This window comes from Puma concolor, chromosome C1 (genome assembly GCF_028749965.1).
Source record: "Puma concolor isolate L17-30 chromosome C1, mPumCon1.1.hap2, whole genome shotgun sequence".
Lineage (NCBI taxonomy): Eukaryota > Metazoa > Chordata > Mammalia > Carnivora > Felidae > Puma > Puma concolor.
In genome coordinates, this window is record NC_141674.1 from 192,480,152 (window position 1) to 192,505,251 (window position 25,100).

The window sequence follows — 25,100 nt, forward strand, 5'->3', positions numbered from 1 at the left end:
GTTAATCTTGGTTGTTTCATTAAAGTAGCGTCTGCTGGATTTTTTTTCCCATTTTTAATTTGTACATATCTTGTGGGAGATATCTGAAACTATACAAATGTCTAGTTTCTTCTCATACATTCACCGGGTTAATTTTAGTACGGTTTCTTCTCAGTGTTTCTTATCATGGCAATTATTACAGTGGTTGCCAGTGGTCATTTTTAGTTCACTCCTTCCTTCCACACTTATTAATTGGAATTCTTCTTTAGTGAAGAGCTATCCTTTCTCCTCTGACCATTAATTTTTTGTTGATTTATATTATTATAGATTCATGGATATGTATTTTGTTTTATAGATTATAATCCAATCCTATCATTATTTTGGTGCTTAAGTTATTCTAACTTTGTCTGTTGGGGGCGTTTTCAGGGTAACTCCTTTTGACTTGCCTAGTTTTGTGTGTGTGTGTGTGTGTGTGTGTGTGTGTGTTTTTTGAGAACTTTCTTACTGTTTGGCACTGTGAGATGCCCCAAGATCATTTCATGTTTTCCTTGCCACAGTCAAGGAATCAAACATTTTTCCAAGGAGATCTGATTTCTCTTATTGCATAATCATATACAGAGGCCAAGAACCAGGAGTACTCACTTTTAGGTATTGTTTCTAGATCCTCTCAGCAGACAGAACTTGGAAATGTATGTATGTGCACGAACCAATGCATAAACACATATCCATATTTCTGAATTGGAGATTCAGAAATCTTTTAATCTTTTAATGAGATTTCATATTCTCATTTAAAAAGCTTTAAGTTTAGGGACGCCTGAGTGGCTCAGCCGGTTGAGCATCCGACTTTTGATTTTGAATCAGGTCGTGACCCCAGGGTCATTAGATTGAGCGCCATGTCCAACTCCACGCTGAGCATGGAGCCCACGTGGGGTTTTCCTCTCTCCTTCTGCCCCTTCTCCACTCACACATGCGCTCTCTCTCTCTCTCTCTCTCTCTGTCTCTCAAAACAAAAACAAAAACAAAAAACTATAAAAAACATGAGTTTATACCGATACCTCCAATTCCAATGTAATACCACAGTCTTCATTATAGACTTCCTCCTTTCCTTATTTGTAATTTCTTTTTCATTTAGCTAGAAAGCTGGCTCTCGTTATTTGCAATATATTTACTTATTTGTTCAACCCTAATATATGCTGAAAGTTATCTCAGAATTCCTAACCCATACCCTTGTTGAGGCCAGAGTATGGTATTTGTGTACAATTATGTTTGACTTTACCCTTACTGTATCCACTTTTCCAATGTTACTTAAGTTCTTTCCCAAGCCCTTCAATGTGGGATGCTAGTTATTTATAATATAATTAGGTTTATTCTTATAGTTGTATTCCTATTTGGGGTTCCCCCCCAACACATCTTGATTGATTGTTGTTAACATATTGTAGAATAAAATTTACTCTTTGTTTTGTACACTTCTAGGGCTTTTGTTTTGTTTATTTTTGAGAGAGAGAAAAGAGTAAAAGGGGGGCAGGGGCAGAGCAGGTGGGGGGAGAGTGAGGATGCAAAGCAGGCTCCCTGCGGACAGCACAGAGCTTAACACAGGGATCTAACTCATGAACCATGAGATCATGACCTGGGCTAAAGGCAGATGCTTAGCTGACTGAGCCACCCAGGCGCCCCTCTAAGGGTTTTTATCAGTGTAGAGTCACGTGTCCACAGTCATGATACAGAACAGTTCCATGATCTCCAAATCACCTGACCCCCGATTTCTGACAATCGTTGATCTGTTTTCCATCTCAGACAATATGCAGCCTTTTGGGTCTGGCTCCTTTCATTTAGCAGAATGCATTTGAGATTCATCTATGTTGTCGTGCAAGTAGTGTTCCGTCGTATGGATATTGTACTTTATTCTTATGACATGATTTGTGATCCTTGCTCATGCATCTCATGTTTACATCCATAAAATTGCCCACTGGACTGATGCTTTTTGGGACCCTGAAACTGTGACTTTTAAAGTATGCTTTTCATCTTTCTTTAGCACAGTTTGCCTCACTTTACCTTATTTACTATGGTTATTTCCTATGACCACCCATCGTTTTAACATTTGAAGGAGGGTTAGAGCCAACCTTTAATTATTTTTGGTAAGATTGACAGGGAGAGTATGGATAATTGAAATCTTCACATAATCTACAAGCCTTGTAATAGCTACTTCTTCTTCCCCCAACTACTTAAAGGTAGCAAAATGGACTCATTTTAAGTTTTATGTCCTTTCCCTTCCTTTACTTATCCTCTGGTAGAAGCACTAATGAGTCCTCAGGTGACCATAAAAATGGAAAGACAGAGAGAAAGGGGAAGCACAGGCTGTGGGTAATCTGCATAGTAGATAAAAAGCCTCTGAGTCACTGAGAATTGATTGCACTCTAGTAAAGTAGATCTGATTAGGGATTATGTATCTTTGACGTATTTTAGATTTCCATTTAATGCTTGGCACTTGTTGATTCAGTGGTAGACATATGGTCTGTCCTAAAAGTCTACCTAAAAGAATATATTCCTACCCAGAAAATATCAATTTCCTAGCTCTATTGTCTCTTTTTGCTTTCTGTACACTTCACCACAAAGTATGGCATTAATTTGTGACATCGGGCACATCTTAATTGTACCAAAGCAGATATTTGTATCTTACATCCATGGATAGGCACAGATGGGTAGTCTTTTGACAATCTGTTAACTTCTACAAATCTTATATGCTAATGTAGGCACATTTCCTGAAGGAGAGGACCCTCGTTTAAGTCAGATTTTTCAAAGCTGCAAAACAAACAAAATTAAGGTTGTTACCAGAGAGATCATCTACATAACTCCTCTGATACTAACTGGCATGGTAATCTTGAAAACCCTCAGGATGCTGTCTCTTAGTCTGAGATATCTTCATTCAGCCTCAAGAAGCATTCACTAGACTATACGTTTCTTTTTTTTTTCTTTTTTTTAATTTTTTTTTTTTAAATTCATTTACTTTTGAGAGACTGAGAGAGACAGAGAGCAAGCAGGGGAGGAGCAGAGAGAGAGAAAGGGAGATACAAATCTGAAGCAGTCTCCAGGGTCCGAGCTGTCAGCACAGAGCCTGACGCGGGGCTCAAACCCACGACTGTGAGATCATGACCTGAGCCAAAGTCAGACACTCAACCGACTGAGCCACCCAGGCACCCCTAGATTATACATTTATTAAGAGAAAGTATCGAATCTTTTTCTTTCTGTATTTCCAGCACCTAGCACAGAGCCTGATATATAATAGGTGTTTGATAAATACTTCCCAAATGAATTCAATATTTCAGGCTACTGATAGGACTTTTTAGTTTACTCATCTAAGAAATCTAATTAGTTTAGTTGTTTGTGAGACATATCATTTAATTAGTTTGCAGGAGTTCATAAAGCTTTGTCATCTAGGAGTTAATTAGCTAGTAAATCACCAAGTGCTAATAAGTATATGCAGTACTTTTTTCTAGTACATTTTATATTTATACATATGTCTTCCTTTCCTAAATCCATGTTGCCTGCATTGGTGAGAAATGGGATTATCCTCCTCCCTTTCTATTTTGCCTAAGGTAAGGAAGGTTTGACTGATTTTGAAAGACACTTCATAGTGTGAAATCTTAAAAAATAAGTTTTATGTTAGTTTCTTGGACTCTGGATATAAGGTCTAAACAGCAAAACTGAGTCATTCTACAGAATTTATTGTTCTAGATCTGTTAATCTATAAATTCTTTTTTTGTAAGTCTGTTTATTTTGAGAGAGAGAGCGCAGGTGCATGAGCAGGTGAGAGGCAGAGAGAATCCCAAGCAGGCTCTGCTCTGCACAGAGCCCGACACATGCCTCAATAACAGAAACTTTGAGATCACGATCTAAGCTGAAACCAAGAGTCAGATGCTTAACCGACTAAGCCACCCAGGTGCCCAATCTATAAATTCTTATAGAAAACTTTCTGAAGAAAACATTGATAATTTATCTGTTTGGTATTCCAAGCAATATACTTTGGCTGAGTTTGGCCTGGTGTGATCCTATCCTTGACAGAGTGGTCACCAACCACTTCAGCCAACTATAATCTTTTTTCAGTCAACTAATGGCATCATTGAAAGGCAGCCCATCCAGGTTTTGGGTATCTAAGTCCTGACTCCCCTGTTTCAACATGAGCTGAGAGCTGAGCAAGCAGGCATGGCTCAATGAATTATACTAATTTAAGGTCACCACAGTCATTAAAACACATATATATACATACATAGGTATAAAAAAAAAAGAGAGAGAGAAACTTAGTTATACCAGTGTTTGCAAACTGGGATTCCAGAGGCTGAATTTGGCTCACAAATATTGGATGCTTGGGCCAAAGACTGTTACTTTAAAAAAAAAAAAAAAAAAAAAAAAGAGCCAACATTTTAAAATAAAGGTATTTCACAAAGGGAGACTAAATTTGCTAATTTTTTTCATATTTTTGAAGCTGGTAGAAATCACCAGTTCACGCTTAAAACTTTTCCTGTATATCTCAAATGATTGCTTGATTTTAAGTTTAACCATATGTGTTCTTATTTTCTAAAAATTACTTTCAAAACACTAGGTTAGCAAATCTGTGGTATTACAAAATCTGGAGCCATATTCTGTCTTTCACCTGTGAAAATGTTACTATTAACCCACATATGTTCAACAAAACTGGCATTGAGCTGTTTTTCTAGAAAAAGTGATGGATTTATGCTACTCTGTCCACACATTCTTGGCGAGCGCCCTTTTGACCACTGGCATGTATTTGTAAGACCATCTGCATTGGGGGTAGAGTCTGTGGTTATGGAGTAGGTCCAAGTTAACTGGCCCACACAGGGGAGCCAACCCATGCCCTTGACCCCATTACCACAGTGTTCTAACCAATTGAGCTAAATAATTGAGTAATTGTTTTTCAGCAATCTGATCAAATCAGCTGGCATATATTAGGAGTCTGTCTGTGGACAGGGTGATAATGTCAGTGAACAAGGGAGCTTAAGATAATGGGAAAGTTGTCAAGTCCTCACATTAGTTAGCATGTTATATTTGGCCAAGTAGTCACTAAATTGAACTTTGTCATTACAGCTAATTGCATTTCTGGGCAATTGGTACTCACAAAAACACTAAACTTTTACTGAGTAGGGTTCCTTTATGAAGATTCGGAATTTTGGGTAAATAATTCGTAACATATGTACAAACAATTGGGGAACATAGCAGGATGGAAAGAACTTTGTACTGAGCTGAAGTGTTCAAATCCCTGTTTAGTCCCAACTTTCCATGTGGCCTTAGGCCTCTGGACTTTCTAAACTTTGAGTGGGACTAGATAATATGATCTCAAAGACTTTTCCAGTCATAAGGGACTTTCTATAACTGTACAATTTTGAACCCATAAGAACCACTTTGCATACAAATCTCTTTTTAACTAAAAATGCAAACGAATAATTTTCACAGATAAATAAATAATATTTCAAAAGTACTAAGAAAATTTATTTATTTTTTTATGTTTTCTCAAGTTAGTTAACATACAGTGTAGTCTTGGCTTCAGGATGAGCAAATTTATTTTTTAAATATGTTGCTGATTGCATTAAATCAATATATAATATACACATTTCACATAGAAATTCAACGTGAATCCAATAAATAAATAAACCGTAATATTAAATATTGTATTATCAGTTCTTTTTTTTATGTTTTATTTATTTATTTTTTCATTAATTTTTTTTTTAATTTTTTTTTTCAACATTTGTTTATTTTTGGGACAGAGAGAGATAGAGCATGAACGGGCGAGGGGCAGAGAGAGAGGGAGACACAGAATCGGAAACAGGCTCCAGGCTCTGAGCCATCAGCCCAGAGCCTGACGCGGGGCTCGAACTCACGGACCGCGAGATCGTGACCTGGCTGAAGTCGGACACTTAACCAACTGTGCCACCCAGGCGCCCCATTAATTTTTTTTAACACTTATTTATTTTTGAGACAGAGAGAGAGCATGAACAGGGGAGGGTCAGAGAAAGAGGGAGACACAGAATCTGAAACAGGCTCCAGGCTCTGAGCTGTCATCACAGAGCCTGACGCAGGGCTCGAACCCACGGACCGCGAGATCATGACCTGAGCCAAAGTCAGACACTCAACCGACTGAGCCACCCAGGCACCCCTATTTATTTATTTTGAATGAGAGAGAGAGACCGAGAGTCGGGAAAGGGCAGAGAGGGAGAGAGAAAATCCCAAGCAGGCTCCTCACTGTCAGTACAGGGCCCGATGTGGGGCTCGAACTCACAAACCATGAGATCATGACCTGAGCTGAAATCAAGAGTCAGACTCTTAACTGACTAAGCCACCCAGGCGCCCATTATATGATCGGTTCTTAATGATATTTTATATTCCAAAGCACTTATGAATCACCTGGAAAATTTTGCCACCTTATCAAAAAATTATTATTTTAGATGTAACATATTAATGAATTGCTTTGGGATTACTTTTTATTAATCTTCTGATTTTAGGTCCATTAATGTGGCCCTTTTAGAGCTACCTGTTTCTTACTTGCTAAATTTAGATGAAACAAGTTAAGCTCAGGCTTTCTTTGCCAAACTGTACAATTTTTCTAGTTCTTCCTTCTCTTTCTTACTAATGCACTCAAATATTACTTTTATAGGACTGAGGTAATGGTTGGATTTATTGTTCTTTTATCCAAAGTGATTCTTCCATCACTGGATTGACTGGATTAGTGAGTCTACAGAGCTCAATAGGTTGGGTCCTAGAGAGGGTTAGGGTTGGTGTAAAATGAATGACAACAGCTTAGTCACACTTGAAATAATATATTGGCTTGGGGCGCCTGGGTGGCGCAGTCGGTTAAGCGTCCGACTTCAGCCAGGTCACGATCTCGCGGTCCGGGAGTTCGAGCCCCGCGTCGGGCTCTGGGCTGATGGCCCAGAGCCTGGAGCCTGTTTCCGATTCTGTGTCTCCCTCTCTCTCTGCCCCTCCCCCATTCATGCTCTGTCTCTCTCTGTCCCAAAAATAAATAAACGTTGAAAAAAAAAATTAAAAAAAAAAAAAAAAAGAAATAATATATTGGCTTGAGTTTCCAAGCCTTCCAAATAACCTTCCAAAATGAAAAACACAAATACTGTGGGTTTCTACAGAATCAAATGTGACTATAATGTTTGTAAAAAGGATTAGTTATCGGAAGTTGCTTCAATATGAGGTGGCAAAGTTTAGAAATACCAAACCTGGGGAGACCAGGAGCGTTAAATCCAAAGCCAAATATAGGTTGCAGATGCGCAAGGTGATCATTGCCAAGCCAACGTCATCCAAGTGATGCTGCGTGTGTACCCTGCGCCCGCCATCCAGAGCCATTCAGAAACAGGCTGCCAGGGCATTGTGGCAGATTACAAGACACCTCTGTCATCTGAATAAACAGGTAGCTGGGCAAAAGTAAAGTTTCCAGTATTATTCCTTTCATACAGTGTGATTTGAAATTGATCTGATAATTAAAAGTAGCCCCAGAGATAAGGAAACACCCTCTGGCTAATTTATTTGGTTGAATCATCTACATTTTTTTTAAAGATCTACTCACCAAAAAACTCCATCTGGAATGTTCCATTCAGAGGCTCACACCTCTGATTTATTTAATTATGCACTTTATGTGATTGTGCATTTAATTACCTACACACAAATTTCCTAGCATTTGTTTCTTTTATCATTCCATGAGAACAAGTACAGCCACTTTGAACCGTAGAATAGGACTAGGAATCTGAAGGAATTATTCATCTGTGGTATTGAAGAAAGGAAAAATTAGCCATTGGTATAGGGAAGGGAGGAACAAGAAAATATACTTACATAGCAGAATTGTAGTTTCACAGTCTAGTGGACAAGCAAATAAGAGGCTGATGCTTTGGACAGACTATAAATCAATTTCTGGTTTCTTTGGTCAAATTGTAAATCATCACTGTGCTAAGCTACTATATACATTTCCAGGTGAAAGCATACTTTTATGATTGTGTGTTACCAGTCATGGGTCTCTATGAATTGCAAGTGATTAGAAAACCTTGTCAGAAATCAAGTTATTGTTGATGTTGTTGTTTAATCCTGGATATATTTTCTTTAGGGATGTTATATTGCTGGAGAATGAGATTAGATCCATTTTGTAAAAGTAGGTTACAACCCTATGGGAAATCTAGTCCTATGAAAAAGATTACTGTCTTTTGCCCAGCCCCTTCTGGACAAAGGAAACATTGTTGATTGCTTGATGGCCCTTGAGTGACTGTCACTTTGGCCGAGCTCCTTCAGAATAAAGTATTCTGGGACCTGGAGGGTATGTAGGATGTTCTCTGTGCTGTTCAATGGATAAGCAGCAACTCTATCTGAAACAATAAATTACACCTCATTTTGTGTTTGGCAACCCGATCTTATGTACGGGTTCCGAGATTTTAGACTTCAGAAAAGCTACGGAAAGGGAGTTTTTAGATGTTTAAAAAATGAATTGGGGACCCGTACAGGTAGCACAGGTTTGAAAAACTTCACAGACTTGTGACTTTTTGGCCCTGGAAGAGCCAAAGTATGATGTAGAATTTCACTTGAGACATTCAGAATAGATATATTTCTTCCCTCTCAGCCTATTCATAGTTGAGAATCAATTCAGTTTTATGGCCTACTCTTCAGGGACTTATTGAATAAGAAGGCATATTAGTTAACTTTAAATCTGACATAAAAATATTGAAATCTGATCCCTCACCTTACAAACTAAGTTAGGGCTCAGATTTTTTAAAATTACCTCTTTTTCCAAAAGAACTCTTTCATGAAAGAGCACAGATGGAGATATTGTCATTTGGAATTCTGTTAAGGAGAGGACAAACCAATGACAAAGATGAATGGTGTCAGAACTCCGGAGGACCAGCAACTACCTCACACCCATCTTTATTCAAAACCTAAGACTAAAGAGGCCATAATTTCTGAAACACTGAAATTAAAGGTCTCGGTATGAGATGACATCTTGCAGATTAATCATCTTTAATGACGGCTTTGGGTTTGAATCTCATTCTAGAATTTAGCCTGGTGTTTAGAAACAGGGTATTTGTACAACACGAAAGACTGGTCATCACGAGGTAGAACCCGAAGATGACCCAGTGCCACCATGGCACTGGGATCACCAGATGTGTGTTACCTTTGCCATGTAATAGCTGTCCCCTGTTTGATCTTGCTGTGGTAGTAGACATCCAGGGCTGTGACCAGCTTAGAGCTGCCACACCTACATTAAGTCAGTTTGGTGATTTCTGTGTTCATAGGGAAATTAGATTCCAGCCTGGGAGCTGTGTGGGAGGATGACATGTTTGTTATGAGGCACTATGAGGACAGAGGCCATGAAGAAAAGAGATAAGTGATACCTCCCTGAAATCCTTACTTCACCTTTAATTCAGGTCAGCAATGCTTGTTGGATTTTTTCTATGTGTCAGGCACTAAGAATGAGAGTGGAGACCACCTTTGACTAATTTGCTTGGATCCTTAGCATCTACTAGATCTACAAAGTAGGTGTCCAGTAAGCATTTGTTGAATGAATGCATGTATGCATAAATGAGAAAAACATGTAAAGACCCTACCTGCCCTAGCCCTGGAGGAGCTCACATGTAAGCAGTGGTTCAAACAGTGCCCTACCCCAAATACAGGCGCTACCAGAAGTACAAGCCCTCCTCGTCTCTGTACTCTCTGCCTGAGTCCAGTCTCCATCACATCTTGGCTAAAGATAGATATGCTAATCCAAGTTGGTTTCGTGTGGTAAAAATGTTACCCACATAAAACAAAACAAAACAAAACAAAACATCAAATATGAGTTCTAGTGAATTGAGACATCCCGGAAATTAACCCCCCACAATTCTCGCTTATTCAACATCACTTTTTCTACTGCAGAAAAAGAAGGAAAAAAAAGAAGTCCAAAGTTAAGAAAGCTTCTACCTTTTAAGAACAGTTTCAAACTTAGTATCATTTATTATGAATCAATATAATAACTCTTTTCTATTGTTTAAGGCTCTCTTACCAGCTCTATCGTGCATTAATTATTTTGCTTCTTTTGTATCTGCATAATAAATGCTTGACAAAAAAAAGCCACATAATTTAAGATTTTTATGGCACAATGGAAATTTGCCCACCCCCAGGAAAAAAATTGTGTGATATTCTCATTGTCTCCTCAGGGAAGATTTTATATGTTAAAAAGAAGAAGAAGAACATGAAATGAAAAAAAAAAAAAAAAGAATAAAGCCCTAGTTACACTTTATGTGACATGCAGAAGGTTTAGAATATATAGAACATAAAAGAACAGTACATGAGCTACAGTGGGATAGAACTGTGTGTTCTTAATTTTAAATTTCAGATAAATATGATTTCAGCTTTGATCCTACATGGACTAATTCTTTTGTCACTCAACTAATTAATTCAGTATGCTGGAGAAAAGATGCTAATTTGGGCATCAAAGAAGTGATAATTTTTTTTGTTTAATCGGAGTTATAAAGATAAGTTTTATTCCCATTAGACTGGGTCTGGAGCTCAATCATTTTATTCTTCTTTAGTGTAGACAAGTTCCAGAAAAAATATGCCCTGTTTCTCATAACTTATGAAGATGGAGTAAGTAATATCCAGGATTCCCTTTAAGATGGCCCTTTGCATAGTCACTGTACATATATGATATATATACATATATATGTATATATCAACCATGTCTTAACATTGTCCTTTTGTTCTTTACACATGAGTTAGTCACCATCATCTGTTCTTTTGATAATGGACTTTATACACAGTACACATAAGTTAATTTGTGTTATTGGAATATAAGTTATAGCTGACACTTTTAGAGACTATAGATGAGGCCTCCAGTTTCCATAGAACTTTTAATTGGCCCTCCCTGGATTAACTTTCATTATGAGTCAGTTTTTCCCTTACTAGGAAGTTTGATGAAATGACCCCACTTGCCAGTGAATGAACCGCAGAACTGTTTCCTGTGGGGGGACATTTCCTTCTGCAGGATGAATCTGTGGTCATTATGGAGTGAGCCCTGGCAGGTTGAGCATGGGAAGGCCATGGGCATTGAGGAACCTCCCACAGCTGGTAGACAAAAAGCTTATACTTGGTGTATGATTTGGTCTCAGAATACTCCTTTCCTAGTGTCTGGGTTCCCGGGACAAAGGAGGTAGAGAGAAGGGAAGAAGGGGATGCTGTGAGCACACAGATGAGAATTCTAGGTTCCAGCCATGTGGTCTGTTTGAGTCAGCATTAGAGTTTTATGGACAGGCCATCAGTTGTCTGTGCACTCAAGCTGCCTTCAGAGATGCTCAGAGATCTACTTAAAAGTAATAAAAATAAAAAGAAAGGAGCCACATATTCTGCTGCTTTGAAATAAGTAAACATTTAATAAAAAGAAAAGCCTTTCTAACTATTAAGGAAACATAAAAATGCAAAAAGATCTATTTCTTTAATGCTCTTGTTAAATATATTTCCCAGAAATCATAAGCATTTAGTCTGAATCACTAAGACCCTTGCCTACAATGTCTTAAAGCCAGTGAGAGCGTATGAAAACAATTAATCAAAGTTCACTGTGCTCCTGAAGAGTATTTCTTCTTCTGGAAAGCAGGATAGAATAACTTAAAACCCAGTGTGGTCGTGACAGTTAATAAGCTTTTTATAGTCCCTGTGTGGATCTGAAAATCATACCTTATTAGTATCTTTATCTTTCTTGCTCACTCATTCACGCTTATTTTCATTTAATTTTAATCTCTAGCTCCTTTTTCATATTTTTTTTCCTCTTTCTCCTAACAGAGTGCTACTTTAATAATGCTAGAGTGGAGTTTTCATTGGCTACACAAACCCTCAGCAAAAGTAACTGTTCAGTAGGTTACAAATCCCTTAACGGATTCTTGCAAGTCAGTCTTCCACATGCCCTTTTTACTTTGTGTGTTTGTTTGTTTGTTTGTTTGTTTGTCAGAAGATGGGTTATTGATGATGTGCATTTTGCTTTGTTTTGCTTTCTGGGCCCACTAGAATTACTTGCAATATATTCAGTGTTTCCAAATCTACTGCATTTCCTAGCTCCTCAGTCTGGGAAAGCAAATTCGCTCAAGGATTCCCAGCAGCTGAATTCAGAGAGCTGCTTAAGACTCTACCCAGCAGATGTTTTATCCACTTAGGCAGAAATCTTAGAATGTTATAGGACCTCCCTGCCTTTCAATCCTAAAAACAAATATCAACACATTTGAGCTCCAAAGCTTCCCTGCTTTGGAATGAAGAGTCGCCATGACCACCAAGTTAGGAATCCCATCCTGGGAATAAGCAACAACAAGCCAGAGGCAAGTAGCTGTTTAAGGGTAAGGTGGGAATGTTGGCCTCAAAGGAAGTAGTAAAGATATCAGTGGGATTAACATGTTTGTTGTTTTCATATAGTTCATCTTCATCTTGGAAACATATAAACATACCCAAAATAAATGTCTAGATGATATACCAGAAATTAACATTTTAATTAGAAATCTTTTTAAAGAGACTCAACTGCTCGACCCAGTTAATAAGAAAGATTTTTAATATGGAGTTTTTCTTCGGTTACTAAACCATCAACTCACTCAGTTTCCCCTTGTGAACATATCTATAAAGCAAATCCCTATCTCCTCTTGCATGCCATGGAGTGGGCTCAGAGAGTTTAAATCACAACCCTTCTGTTATAAAAGCATACTGAGCTTGTAGCATTCCACCCCAGTCCCGAAAACTCACAGGCGCCAACATGATAACCATATATACTGTGGAAAGCTAAAAATAAAAGTAGAATATTTTTCTTTCTTTATCAAGATTAGCAACAAACACATTTGTTCATTATTCTATCAATAATATTAACATAAAAATAGGCAGTGGCCTTAGGTATCTAAAAAGGGGGGGGACTCTAATTGGTCAATTTTCATTGAATTTGTATCAGATTCATTAACTCTAAAGTACAATGGGAGCCATGTCAGGTAAACAAGTAAAGACCTACACATTTTAGAGAGAAGCAATAGCCAAAGTGCACATATGAGATTACAATACGTGGAAATAAATTTCATTAGCATATGCATATGCTAATTCAGAACCTGACTCAGAATGCATCAGGCAACAGAAACCTTTTATGGGCGAATTTCAAAATAAACTATGGAAATACAGTCAAAGGTTTGTGAACTTCTCTGCCCCCATATTTTGCTCGAACTATTTCAAAGTGTGTAATTTACAAAATGATAAGACAATATCATAGTTTATAAGTCAGCTAGGTACAGGGAGAATGAACCACTATCAAAGTCCAGAACATATTCTGACTGCGAAGTTGGTGCATTTCCACACCTGACATCATTCCGTAGACATTCAAAGTGTAATATTAGTAATGACTGGATCATGTAGCCTCTTCCAAATGGGTGTCATTGACACCCAAAGATACTCCCTGATTGCAGAAAGAAGAAATACATTCTGTTTCAAATATTCAGCTCTCCTTGGATTCATAGCTCACCACGAATTTGAAATTAGAGTGTTTGAACATTTTCCTTACCGAACTTTTTAGTCCTCGTAAGCCATTGCTCAGGATTGCTTTATACAGTGTGTGCACTAAATGGAAGAAGAGTGGATACTAATAGCTGTGTAAACTGTCCAGTGGGATCTGGGAGGGAAATTGTAGATAGATGGTACTTAGCAGAATTAAGAAGTGGATTAAATGAGAGACTAGGCATGAACAAAGCCAGAAATAGAGCTATCCATGTTGTAAATTTGGACCATTTATCAGGGTGCGTGGGAATCTGGGAAGGACTTGAAAGTCATTATCTAGAAAACTCATGGAAAGAAATAGAAGTGGAAGAAAATATTTGCTGAGACATTAGGAGATAACTAAGAATTATAGTGAAATCTTTATCATATAGAAAACAACAAGAGGCTGAGAGCATATTCAGTTCATTGGATTAAGGACTTACCTAACAATTGATGGTGTTAATGGTTACATTCCATGTGAATAGTCCATATGATGTGTCATGGCAGCTCAGTAAATGATTGATTGAATGAATGGATGAACCATTATTAAATTCTACTTCCCCATATGGCCTTTTAGGGCCTCCCTATGTAAGTAAAATAACAACATAAGAAAGGTCTGCTTTTGGTATTTTCCTATAAACCCTTTCTGAGATTCTTTTCTACCTTATATAGTCTATTTCCTTTGATTTCTCAATTTATACCAAGATGTCTCATTTTATGAATAGAAACCATTTCTCTTATACGTGTTGTATCATGTTGACTGATAAATTAATTACCTGGAACTCCTCCACTGTCCATTCATCGACTCTATAAATGAACTAGTCTCCTTTCTGGCTGCTGCTTTTCTTGAATCTCCTCCTATCTCCATAAGGCCAGTGTCTCTGGAGGTTCTGTATATCTCTGTCCTTTTCTCTTATCAAGAGCTTTGTTCTCCTATACGAGTGTTCGTAGCATTATACACAATAGCCAAATGATGAGCACAGCCCAAATCTCCATCAACAGATGACTAGGCAAGCAACTATGGTGTGTCCATACAATGGAATGTTATTCAGCCTTAAAAAAGAAGGAAATTCTGACACATGCTATATATAGCATCAATGAACCTTGAAGACGTTATGCTAATTGAAATAACCCACACACCAAAGGACAAATATTGTATGATTCCACTTATATGAAGTACCTAGAATAGTCAAATTTATAGAGATAGAAGGTAGAATAGTGGTTTCCAGGGGCTGGGGGAAGGAGAAATGGGGAGTTACTACGTAGCGGGTTCAGAATTTCACTTTGGGATGATGAAAATATTCTGGAGATGGGTGGAGGTTGATGGTTGCACAACATTGTGACTGTACTTAGTGCTACCGAACTGTATATTTCATAATGATTAAAATGGTAAACTTTACGTTATGAGTATTTTACCACACTGCAAAAGAAAATAGCTTTCTTCTCTTCTCTCTTCCAGCTCCAGCCTCTCACACTCTGACGTTTTTTCCTATCACCAAACAAAAGTCCTCCAGTATCAGCCACATTGAAAACCTCCTTTTTCAACATTCCACCCCACCTCCAGCAATCACCCTACCAGCCAAACTTCTTGAAGTGGTTGTACACAAAGATACACACTTTTATACTTACCTACCATTCACTCTTGCGATCACTGTCACCTGGCTTCTGCTCATACCACTGCACTGAGCCATACCAACATGATGAATGGCTTCTGAGTGCCAAATCCAGTGAACTCTGGAGTCCTGACCTCAGTGGACTTCTCAACAGTATTTCCATCTGTTGACCATGGCCTCTTTACAGCGCTCTTCCCTCGGGTCTCTTGAGCCATACTCTCCTGAATTTCATCTCTCTGGCTGTTCTTTTTCTGTCCCCTGTGTACAATGCCTCCCTACCCCTCTCTCCAGACTTTAAGTATTACAGTTCCTCATAACTTTGCCTTAGTCCCTAGCCCATTCATTTGGAGGACCCAAAGGCATACTGAAATAACCATGTTTAAAAGTGAACATTTTGGGGGCGCCTGGGTGGCTCAGTCACTTAAGCATCTGACTCTTGATTTTGGCTCAGATCATGATCTCATGGTTCATAAGATCAAGCCGCACATCAGGCTCTCTGCTGACAGTGTGGAGGCGGCTTTGGATTCTCTCTCTCCCTCCCTCTCTCTGCCCCTCCCCAGATCCTCTCTCTCTCTTTCTCAAAATAAAAATTTTTAAGGTGAATTTTTGGTCCTTCTCCCTTGACCCACCATTTTCACATCATTGTCTTGTCTTCTCAGCAGCACCTTCTCCAGTCCAGACCACCACTGTCTTTTACCCACAGTCCTGAAGCAGTTGTAGCAGTCACCAGTTGGCTTTACTGCTTTACTTGATGCTTTTTACTTCAGCAACCAGGATGATGTTTGAAAATGTGCATCACATAGTATCACTTCTGCTTAAAGTGACTTGGTGACCCCTCTACCAACTTGGTTACTCCTCTACCAACTCTTTAAATTTACCAGTTTCTTTATCCAGTTTCTCTTTGTCCCTTGAATTACCAAGACATGACCTGATGCCACTCTGAGACTCAACTCCAAGCCTCTCACACCTGCACTCTGTGGTCCTTGCCCTGTTTGCCATCTGAATCCTGTGTTAATATCCCCCTCTGCTCCCCTTGCTTAAGCTATTCTGCCCTTCTTTCACCACTTAGAATGCACCAGACCTTCCCCTCATTCCCTTTGTGTGTGCCGTGTCTTCCACCCATAAGGCTTATCTCCAATCTTTGCTTGTTTGGAAGCTCTCACCCATACAGCCTTCGTGTAAATGTCATTTCCCCACTGAAGACTTCCCCAACGAGTCTCCTATTATTATCTCTCCTAACACTCTTCATAGCACACAGCTTTTGTGTTTGTTTGGTTTTTTTTTTTTTTTTTTTTTTGGTTTTTTGCAACTTACAATTGCATATTTATACTTGTTTTGATGTCCAGCTCCTCCGTTAGAATGTAAATTCCATAGGGATAGTGTCTGGGTTTGTATCCCAATTCAACATCAGCCTATACTAAGCGCTTACGACAATGACTGACAGAGAGTATATATCTAATAAATATTTCTTAAACAAATGCATGAATGAAAGAAAAAAAGAAGATAGAAAGAAAGCCAGTTTTCCATAAAGCTGTTTCAAATAACCTCTTTATAGAAATGAACAGGGACAGGTGTTTTAAGCAAACTTATAATTCATGAAAGTCTAAATTTACATAAAGGGTATGTTGAAAGGTGATTTTTCCACTTTACAAAAAGATCCATCATAAGAGTCTTTAAACAGGCTTCCCAGGTACACAGAAAGTAAGATTTTATTGATGCAAACCATATGTTTGTACTGAATTCTTTAGGAAAATATCTTTTATATAAAGCAAAGTTGACCTATAAGCAATTTCCTTAAGGCACCTAGCCCAAAATGGCCAACTCTCAAATTTCCTAGGTAATAGATAATGGGAGGCCTGGAATGCAGGGGATATTTGAAACCCTAGAATGCAAAGCAGTAATTTTAGCCATTTAGAGCTCTTGTGACTTTTCTCACAAAAATAACTAATAGTGAAATGAATCAATGTATTTGAACCTCCCCACCTCCTCTTTCTGTATGTCCATGAATGTAAGAAAGGCTTGAAAGTAACCCCCAAATAGGCTGACATGGAGAGAACAAGGCTTACACGATTCACCAAATTGATGCTTTTCTTCCAACCTCCCCCCTCCCAACCCACCCATCACCACTACCACTGATAATTAAGTTGTCTGATTGCAAAATTGGAAAAAAGAATTCAGTGTGCTAATAAATAAAAGCAATTAACTTCTCTGGGTCTCAATTTCCTCTTCTTAACAATGTGGGAGTCCTTTTGAAGATTACTGTTTTATAATTCTGTTCTTGAACCTACCCAAACTTTACAAAATAAGGTAATTTATGACTGTTTTCTCTGTCTAATGAAATAAATTTCACAGCTATTTCTGCCCTTCTTCTTGGGAATTTTAATAAATGATCATGAGGTTTAAATCAAAACATTTATATTATTTGTGGAATTGGTTGATTTGACTGTTATTGATGGTTCTTGCTAAGAAGAAAATGCTTTGCAGAATTTACTTACAACTCACCTTTCTCAGACGTAGTCCACTATGGTGAAAACAAAGTAAGCTGTTTTTGAACTTCAGTACAAGTGAAATATTTTAGGAACAGGAAGAAAAAACAATTCACTGGTTGTGGTAATAAAGATCAAGGTAGACTAGGGTATAGGTTAGTTTTGCCCTTCAAAAACAAGACTTCTTTCATCTCAGAAATTCCAAACCTTCAAATTCAGAAGAAATATTTGGAACATAGAAGAAAAGCATGCCTAATATCTTGAGTTTTTGGCAACATTTTTGCCTTCATCATCTTCCTGGAACACTATTCTATCCTCACTCCCCACAATTTTGATTTTTTTGGCCCAATTTTACTATATTTGATGACATTTTGAGGGAAAATTATTTCTCTAAGTGATGTACAAAGGTATTCTCACATAAAGGAATTTAGAGTCATAATGTTGGTCCCTGAGACTCTTCTTCATGGGCATGAAAAGCTAAAGAATGTACTCATGAAAATGCATGTTATTTATATAGCGCCTGCTTTGTAGGTTAAAGAGAGATCTTGAATATGTCAACAAATCTCCCTTATACTTGGGAGTTAGTGATCTTTTATTTTGTCTGTATTTCTTTTTCTCTTCCCTAGTCTATAAATGATATTAGGTCATTTCTTCAGTGGGAAAGAAGAAAATACGTTAGGAATAAGAAGGAGGACCAGGAAAAAAAAGACTGGGGCTGATGGAGTGAAAATTCATAGCTGATTGACCCAAATCCCAAAACAAGACTGAATACAACAAAAGAATAGCAGTAGGAGCAAAGGCAGATGGTAAATGGCAGTGGGGAGAGAGAAGGTTCATGAGCAAGAATTTGCTAATTGAAATTGTAAATTGAAAAATTTACAATTATTTATTTTAATTATTTATTTGTTTTGAGAGAGACAGGGAGAACAGCAGGGTAGGGGCAGAGAGAGGGGGACAGAAGATCCAAAGTGGGATCTGCACTTACAGCAGAGAGCCCGATGTGGGGCTCGAACGCCCGATGTGGGGCTCCAATGCCCGATGTGGGGCTTGAACTCACAAACCATGAGATCATGACCTGAGCCAAAGTTGGGTGCTTAACCAACTGAGCCACCCAGGCACCCCTAAATTGACATTTTCACAGAAGAGTCAAGACTTGGAGAGGCTTCTGGGGAAAACGGGGTGCTTTGAAATCTGATAACAACAGAAATACAGAGATTAGCAAGGAGGTCTTCCACTCATTGCTGCCACTTGACCAACAACCTATGATTTGGATTGAAGCACAATCCTAAGAGAACAGATGTTTACCCATTTTTATGAAATTCTGAAGAAGACAGGAGTTTCAAGTTTATGAGTGGGGCCTTCATGTGATGAGATTCTGACTCACTGTGTGTGTTGGGAGGTTGGGGGATGGGGACAGGGGGTGGGATGGGCAGTCAGCCTGAACATGTGTAGAATCCTCAGGTTGCATAGATAGTTGGATGGCTACATAGATACATAGATGGGGTGAGCAAGCTAAAGATATACACACATTTACACACACAGAAGAAAAATTTGCAACTATTTAATAAGAAACAAAGAATAAATAGGATTTCCATAGTTTAACAAGAATCTTTTACTTCACTGAAGAATATACATACTTGAGTGACTTTTTTTCCTGGTTATTAGCAGAGTATCAAATTATTTTCCTTTTTTTCACGTACGTCATTACCAAAACCAAAGGAGATTGCTTCTAAAGAAAATCTGCTTGGGAAAATGCCTATTATTTAAGAATGTGTCCTAGTAATAACCATAGCTTTATTATTATTATTATTATTATTTCAGATGTGCAGTTTTATTTTAGTAAAAGTGGTAAGAAAGCACAATGCTCTTTTAAAGTATCATAATTGCAGGAAACCCTAGTGCGTTGTTGGTCCAAATGCAAACTGGTGCCGCCAATATGGAAATCAGCATGGAGGTTCCTTAAAAAATTGAAAAATGGAACTACACACACATGAAAAGATGCTCAACATCAGGGAAATGCAAACCAAAACCACAATGAGCTATCACCTCACCCCAGTCAGAATGGCTAAAATCAACAACACAAGAAACAACAGATATTGGCAAGGATGTGGAGAAAAAGGAACACTTGTGCACCGTTGGTGGGAATGCAAACTGGTGCAGCCACTGTAGAAAACAGTGTGGATGTTCCTCAAAAAGTTAAAAATAGAACTACACTACAATCCAGCAATTTCACTACTAAGTGTTTACCCAAAGAACACAAAAATACTAATTCAAAGGGATGCATGTACCCTGCTGTTTATAGTAGTATTATCTACAATAGCTAAATTATGGAAATAGCCCAAGTGACTGTCGACAAATGAATGAATAAAGAAGATGTGGTATATATATATACATACATGCACACAAACATGTACACACACAGCCATAAAAAAGAATGAAATCTTGCCATTTGCAATGACATGGATGGAGCTAGAGAGTATTATGCTAAGTGAAGTAAGTCAGAGAAAAACAAATACCATGTGATTTCACTCATGTGGAATTTAAGAAACAAAACAAACAAAGACCAAAAAAAAAAAGAGAGAAAGGACAACCAAGAAACAGACTCTTAACTATAGAGAAGAAACTGATGGTCACCAGAGGGGAGGTGGATGAAGGTGGTGGGTGAAATAGGTGATGGGGACGAAGGAGTGCATTTGCTGTGATGAGCACTGGATGTTGTATGGAATTGTTGAATCACTATATTGTGCATCTGAAACTAATACCACACTGTATGTTAACTAACTGGAATTTACATAAAAGCTTTTAAAAAATGGAACTACCTTATGATCCAGCAATTCTACTTCTGGGTATGCATCCAAAGGAATTGACTTCAGGATCCCACAGAAATATCTCTACTCCCATGTTCATTGCAGCATTACTTAGAATAGCCAAGATATGGAAACATCTGAATTGTCCAGCAACAGGTGAATGGATTAAGAAGATGCAGTGTATATGTGTGTGTATATATGCATACATGTGCACATATATGAATATGTGTATGTATATGTGTGTATATATATATACATATATATATATATATATATATATATACACACACACCTATGCGCACACACACACACACACACACACACACACACACACACACATACATGTACACTATGGATCTGAAAAAAGAAAACTCAGAGAAACAGAACAGGGTGGTAGTTACCAGAGGTTGGGGAGAGGGGAAACTTAGGAGACACTGGTCAAAAGGTGAAACTTTCTGTTATAAGATTAGCAAATTTGGGATCTAATGGACAGCATGGTGATCACAGCTAATACTAACGATCTAATGTTACCAAGAGAGTAGCTCTTAAATACTCTCACAACAAAAAAGAAACTGTAACTGTGTGATGGGATGAAAGTGGTAGCCAGTACTGTGGTGGCAATCATTTTGCAACTTAGAAATATATCAAATCAGCAGTTGTACACATTAAACTTACACAATGTTATGCGTCAATCATGTCTCAGTGAAGCTGGAGGAAAAGAAATAAGGTATCATACTTGCCACTGTGCCAAAATTAGCTACAAATATGCCAGGCATCAAGGGGACTGAGAGCACACTAACACTGGGCTGATTTAGGAAGACTGGGGCTACATCCACAGAGTGAATGTAGCACGAAGGAGACAGTGCAGTAAAGGAGACAACCCAAGTTCTCAACGTTTATTTATTTTTGGGACAGAGAGAGACAGAGCATGAACGGGCGAGGGGCAGAGAGAGAGGGAGACACAGAATCGGAAACAGGCTCCAGGCTCTGAGCCATCAGCCCAGAGCCCGACGCAGGGCTCGAACCCACGGACCGCGAGATCGTAACCTGGCTGAAGTCGGACGCTTAACCGACTGCGCCACCCAGGCGCCCCAACCCAAGTTCTAATCCCGGGCCTTCCCCGGATTTATTGGGTGGCCAAGGCCCAAGGGCTCATTTGCAAAATGACAGCAGTAAACTAGGTGTTTGGCAAAGTCCCTTGAAGCACCATCATTATCTCTTCCCAGGAGTTTCAACTTTAAATGTCAAGGCCACTTGGGGCTCTGAAGGCCTGGTTAGGAGTTCGGTCAGTTTTGAGTTATATATTAATGATAACCTTTCAGTTCTAAAATTTCTAGTGAATTCATAGTTTGAGATTTTTAGTCTTTAACCACATGACTCTATGCATGCTGCACAATCAATATCTCAGTGGAAAGATGGAAGGAAGGAAGGACGAGAAGGAAAGAAGAGGGATTTAGTGGCTATTACTTTTCCGCTTTCAGGATCTTATTTTACTTCCATTTTATGCAAAATGATCTTGTGCTACTTAGAATAAAGAATTACAGTTTGATGAGTTCATCTCATAAATATTCTAAATTTACCACCAAAAGAACATGGTTAGTGTTAACATCTTCTGCTTCATGTGTTTCTAGATTTGGAAAGAAGAAAGATGATAAGGGAGGCAAGGCTGAGCAGAAGGGCACTCGGAAGCATGGCAGCCTGAGGGAAGAGGAACTGGAAAAAATGAAAGAAGAACGAGAAAGGTGAGCAGAAATGCTGAGCCCCTGATTTTGTTTGGGTCCATGGCCTGTGTTTAATTTGATTATTGCATCAGTCAGCTGGAGACATTTTATTTCAAGAAGCATAGAGTTGAATACAAAAGCAAAGGTACCTGACGTAAAAGGAACCTGCCTTTCTGGGGAATTTTTAGTATATTTGGAGAAGAAATTAACTTTATGTTTTTATTATATCAGTACTTACAATTCCAAGATATCCTACCCCAGTTTTGACTATATCAATGTATATTTTTCCTATGGTTTAAACAATGAGGTTTTTTTTTCTAATAAAAAGGTCATTGTGATGTTGATGTTTAGAACTATCAAATTTCCATAGTCTGTTCCTAATTTTTGTCAAGCTGTTGTATGCCTTCTTAATTTTATTCTGCTAAATCCATTTGGGTGGTGTAATTTGAGAAGCTCATGTCCTTCATTTTTAAAAAGCCAGTGTCTTTTATTAGGCTATCAGCAAGTTGCAAAGTATGTTGCCCATCTGTTAAAGGGCCGGTTTCGTTTACTGAAATAATGACAGTTTGCAAGGACTGAATTCTCCTGTTTGAGGGGCTTAATGTTCCATTTGGACAAGAGGCCCTTCACTTATCTTTGAGGTTAACTCTACACTTACCGCACGTTGATGTGTAAATGTCTGATTTTGAAACATGTAATTGAATATTCATGTTTCTCCTGAAAATTCTTCACCTGCACAACTAAATGGATCTTGGAGAAAGACGGAGATTATGACAAAACTAGCATATCATTTTAAGCACTTGATTCTGACTTCATCATGCATGAAGTCAGATTTGTCCAGCTTGTCACTCGCTTATTAGTAACAGTAGTCCTTGTAGTTTTTAAAGTCAGTTCTTGTACTTATTTTAATACTCTAGTAACGTGTACTAAGAAAATCATACTTATACATCGTCCTTTCTAGCACAGAGCAGGCTGAATACCTACTGTTAACCTTTGACTTCTGTCTTGTAGTCTCTTCCCATCGATAAAAGCTAACTTTATCAATAGCGAGGAAAGAAGCCCCATTTGGTCCTTTCTCATGCGAAAGTCGTTGATAAGCTGACTTCCAGGGTCAGCATGCAGGTAAAAGGAAATCAAGTGCTTTATATTGTTGCTGACTATTCACCTGACAGAGCTACCCCCAAAACTGGAATGATGAATTCTCCATCATAGTCCAAGATTCAGTAATCCTGTAACATAAAATGTAATGCAGGCTAAGATTTTAATGTGTATATTGGCAAAGGCATCGATGTGGTGCGTCCACATCATAGATCTTTGCTGCTCCCCTGACTTCACTTACTGAGACACCATATCCTTGCCTCGTCTTCAGGAAACGGAGCTGCTTGCTAGAATTCAGACTTCACATTTTTTTGTAGCTCAATACTTGCTCGGGGTTGGGAGGGTTTACTGTTAGTAGCAAGGGAAATGTGTGCCAGCTAGAAAATTGATAACCCATAAAATTAGGTGGGTTGTCTTTAAGCAAGAGTTCATTTCCTTTCTGGTTTTGCCTTTAGGAAGCAGGTGCCTGAGGGAGTTTTGTTCTTAAAAGCAGGGCTGTAAATTCACCTCAGCTGGCTATATAGGCTTCGGGTCCAATTTTCTTAAAATATGTTTGGTCAAAACATTGAAAGAACTCTACTATTAGCCTCCACTTAGGCCAGTTCCCACACATGAACACATAAAACACATCTGATATGGGTTTCCTAGAGACAACATTGTCTCAATCTTGTGTGAGGGGAAGAAGTTGGAGGAGTGGCTTTTATGGTTGGGTGCTGTAGAATTAATGACCGAGGGCATTTCAACCGCGCAGGAGCTGAGGGCCACAGAGGGTGGTGGTGGTGGCTGAACATTTGGCATTGCTCCCAAACCTTGAGTCCCATTTCTTGGCTCTCCATCATCCATAAGAAACCAATTCACAACCCTTAAAGAACTCAGTGAGTGTATTACTCTTTGTGACATGGCCACTGGAAAAAAAAATAGAATATAATAAGAAACAGTGTATGAAAGTTCACAAAGTTGTCTTTTTTTCTAATGCCTTTGCAATTTGTTACCTTAAGATGATTCGAGCTGCCCTATTGCTTATTTGGTTCATCCTAGCTGTCATAGATACAATAGCTTTTCATTAACATATCCCTTCTTCGAAGGATTTAAAGCACTTAAATAAAATATATATTGTGCAGTGCTGGAGCCAGCTTGTATCAGCTTGTGATTTTTAAACTTTCAGGAATTTTGTGAGCTCGTCATTAAGCCATTAGTAGTTTGAAATTGTTCATGGTGGGAGTATTTACACCACAGAAATTGGCAAATGCAATAAGTTGGGTTTGCTTTCTCAAAGAGCCAGTTAATCAGCATACCCCTGAGGGTTTATACCAACTCTATTTAGTGTATAACCAGGAAGAAATTGTCCAAAGTGGAGCATAAATTTAAAAATATTCATCCAAATCAAACCATATGACTTCTTCTAGCTGTGTTTCTCAAAGTGTAGTTCGTAGACCACTTGATGAAAATGAATCACGTGGGGAGCGTGTTAAAGATGTTTGAGTCCCATACCAAATTTACAGAATCAGAATCTTTGGAGTTAGAGCTCAGGCATCTGTATTTGAGAGGTAAGCTCAGTGTGATTCTTCAGCATTCTAAAGTCTGAGAACCACTAACTTGAAGGGACAGGATTTGGTTGGAACATTAAACTATCCTTATCCTATGAGAAAGGATGTGCAGAGGTTGTTTGTTTTGTTTTTTTTTTCCCCCAAGAGGACTGAATAAGCCAGTCTAAAAGTATTGTCATCTTTTCTTATGGGTCCTCTTTGAAGCATTCTACCTTACTGGCATATTTTTTTGGCAACAAAAGAAAAACACTCGCCAGTGCTCACTCACCCAAGGGAATATGGATTGCTTACCCCCAGTACCACCCACGCACACAAAACTTACAAAAAT

General features: G+C 38.4%; 1 protein-coding gene across 5 annotated transcripts in view; it reads left to right on the forward strand.

The window, feature by feature from the left end:
• PARD3B (par-3 family cell polarity regulator beta) overlaps positions 1–25,100 on the forward strand; it is a 1,009,985-nt gene that overhangs the window by 788,294 nt on the left and 196,591 nt on the right. For all 5 annotated transcript variants that reach the window (XM_086719408.1, XM_025934777.2, XM_086719410.1 and 2 more), the window contains one exon: positions 22,038–22,148. In XM_086719408.1, coding sequence (XP_086575534.1) covers positions 22,038–22,148 — 111 coding nt within the window. The remainder of the gene's footprint in view (positions 1–22,037; positions 22,149–25,100) is intronic.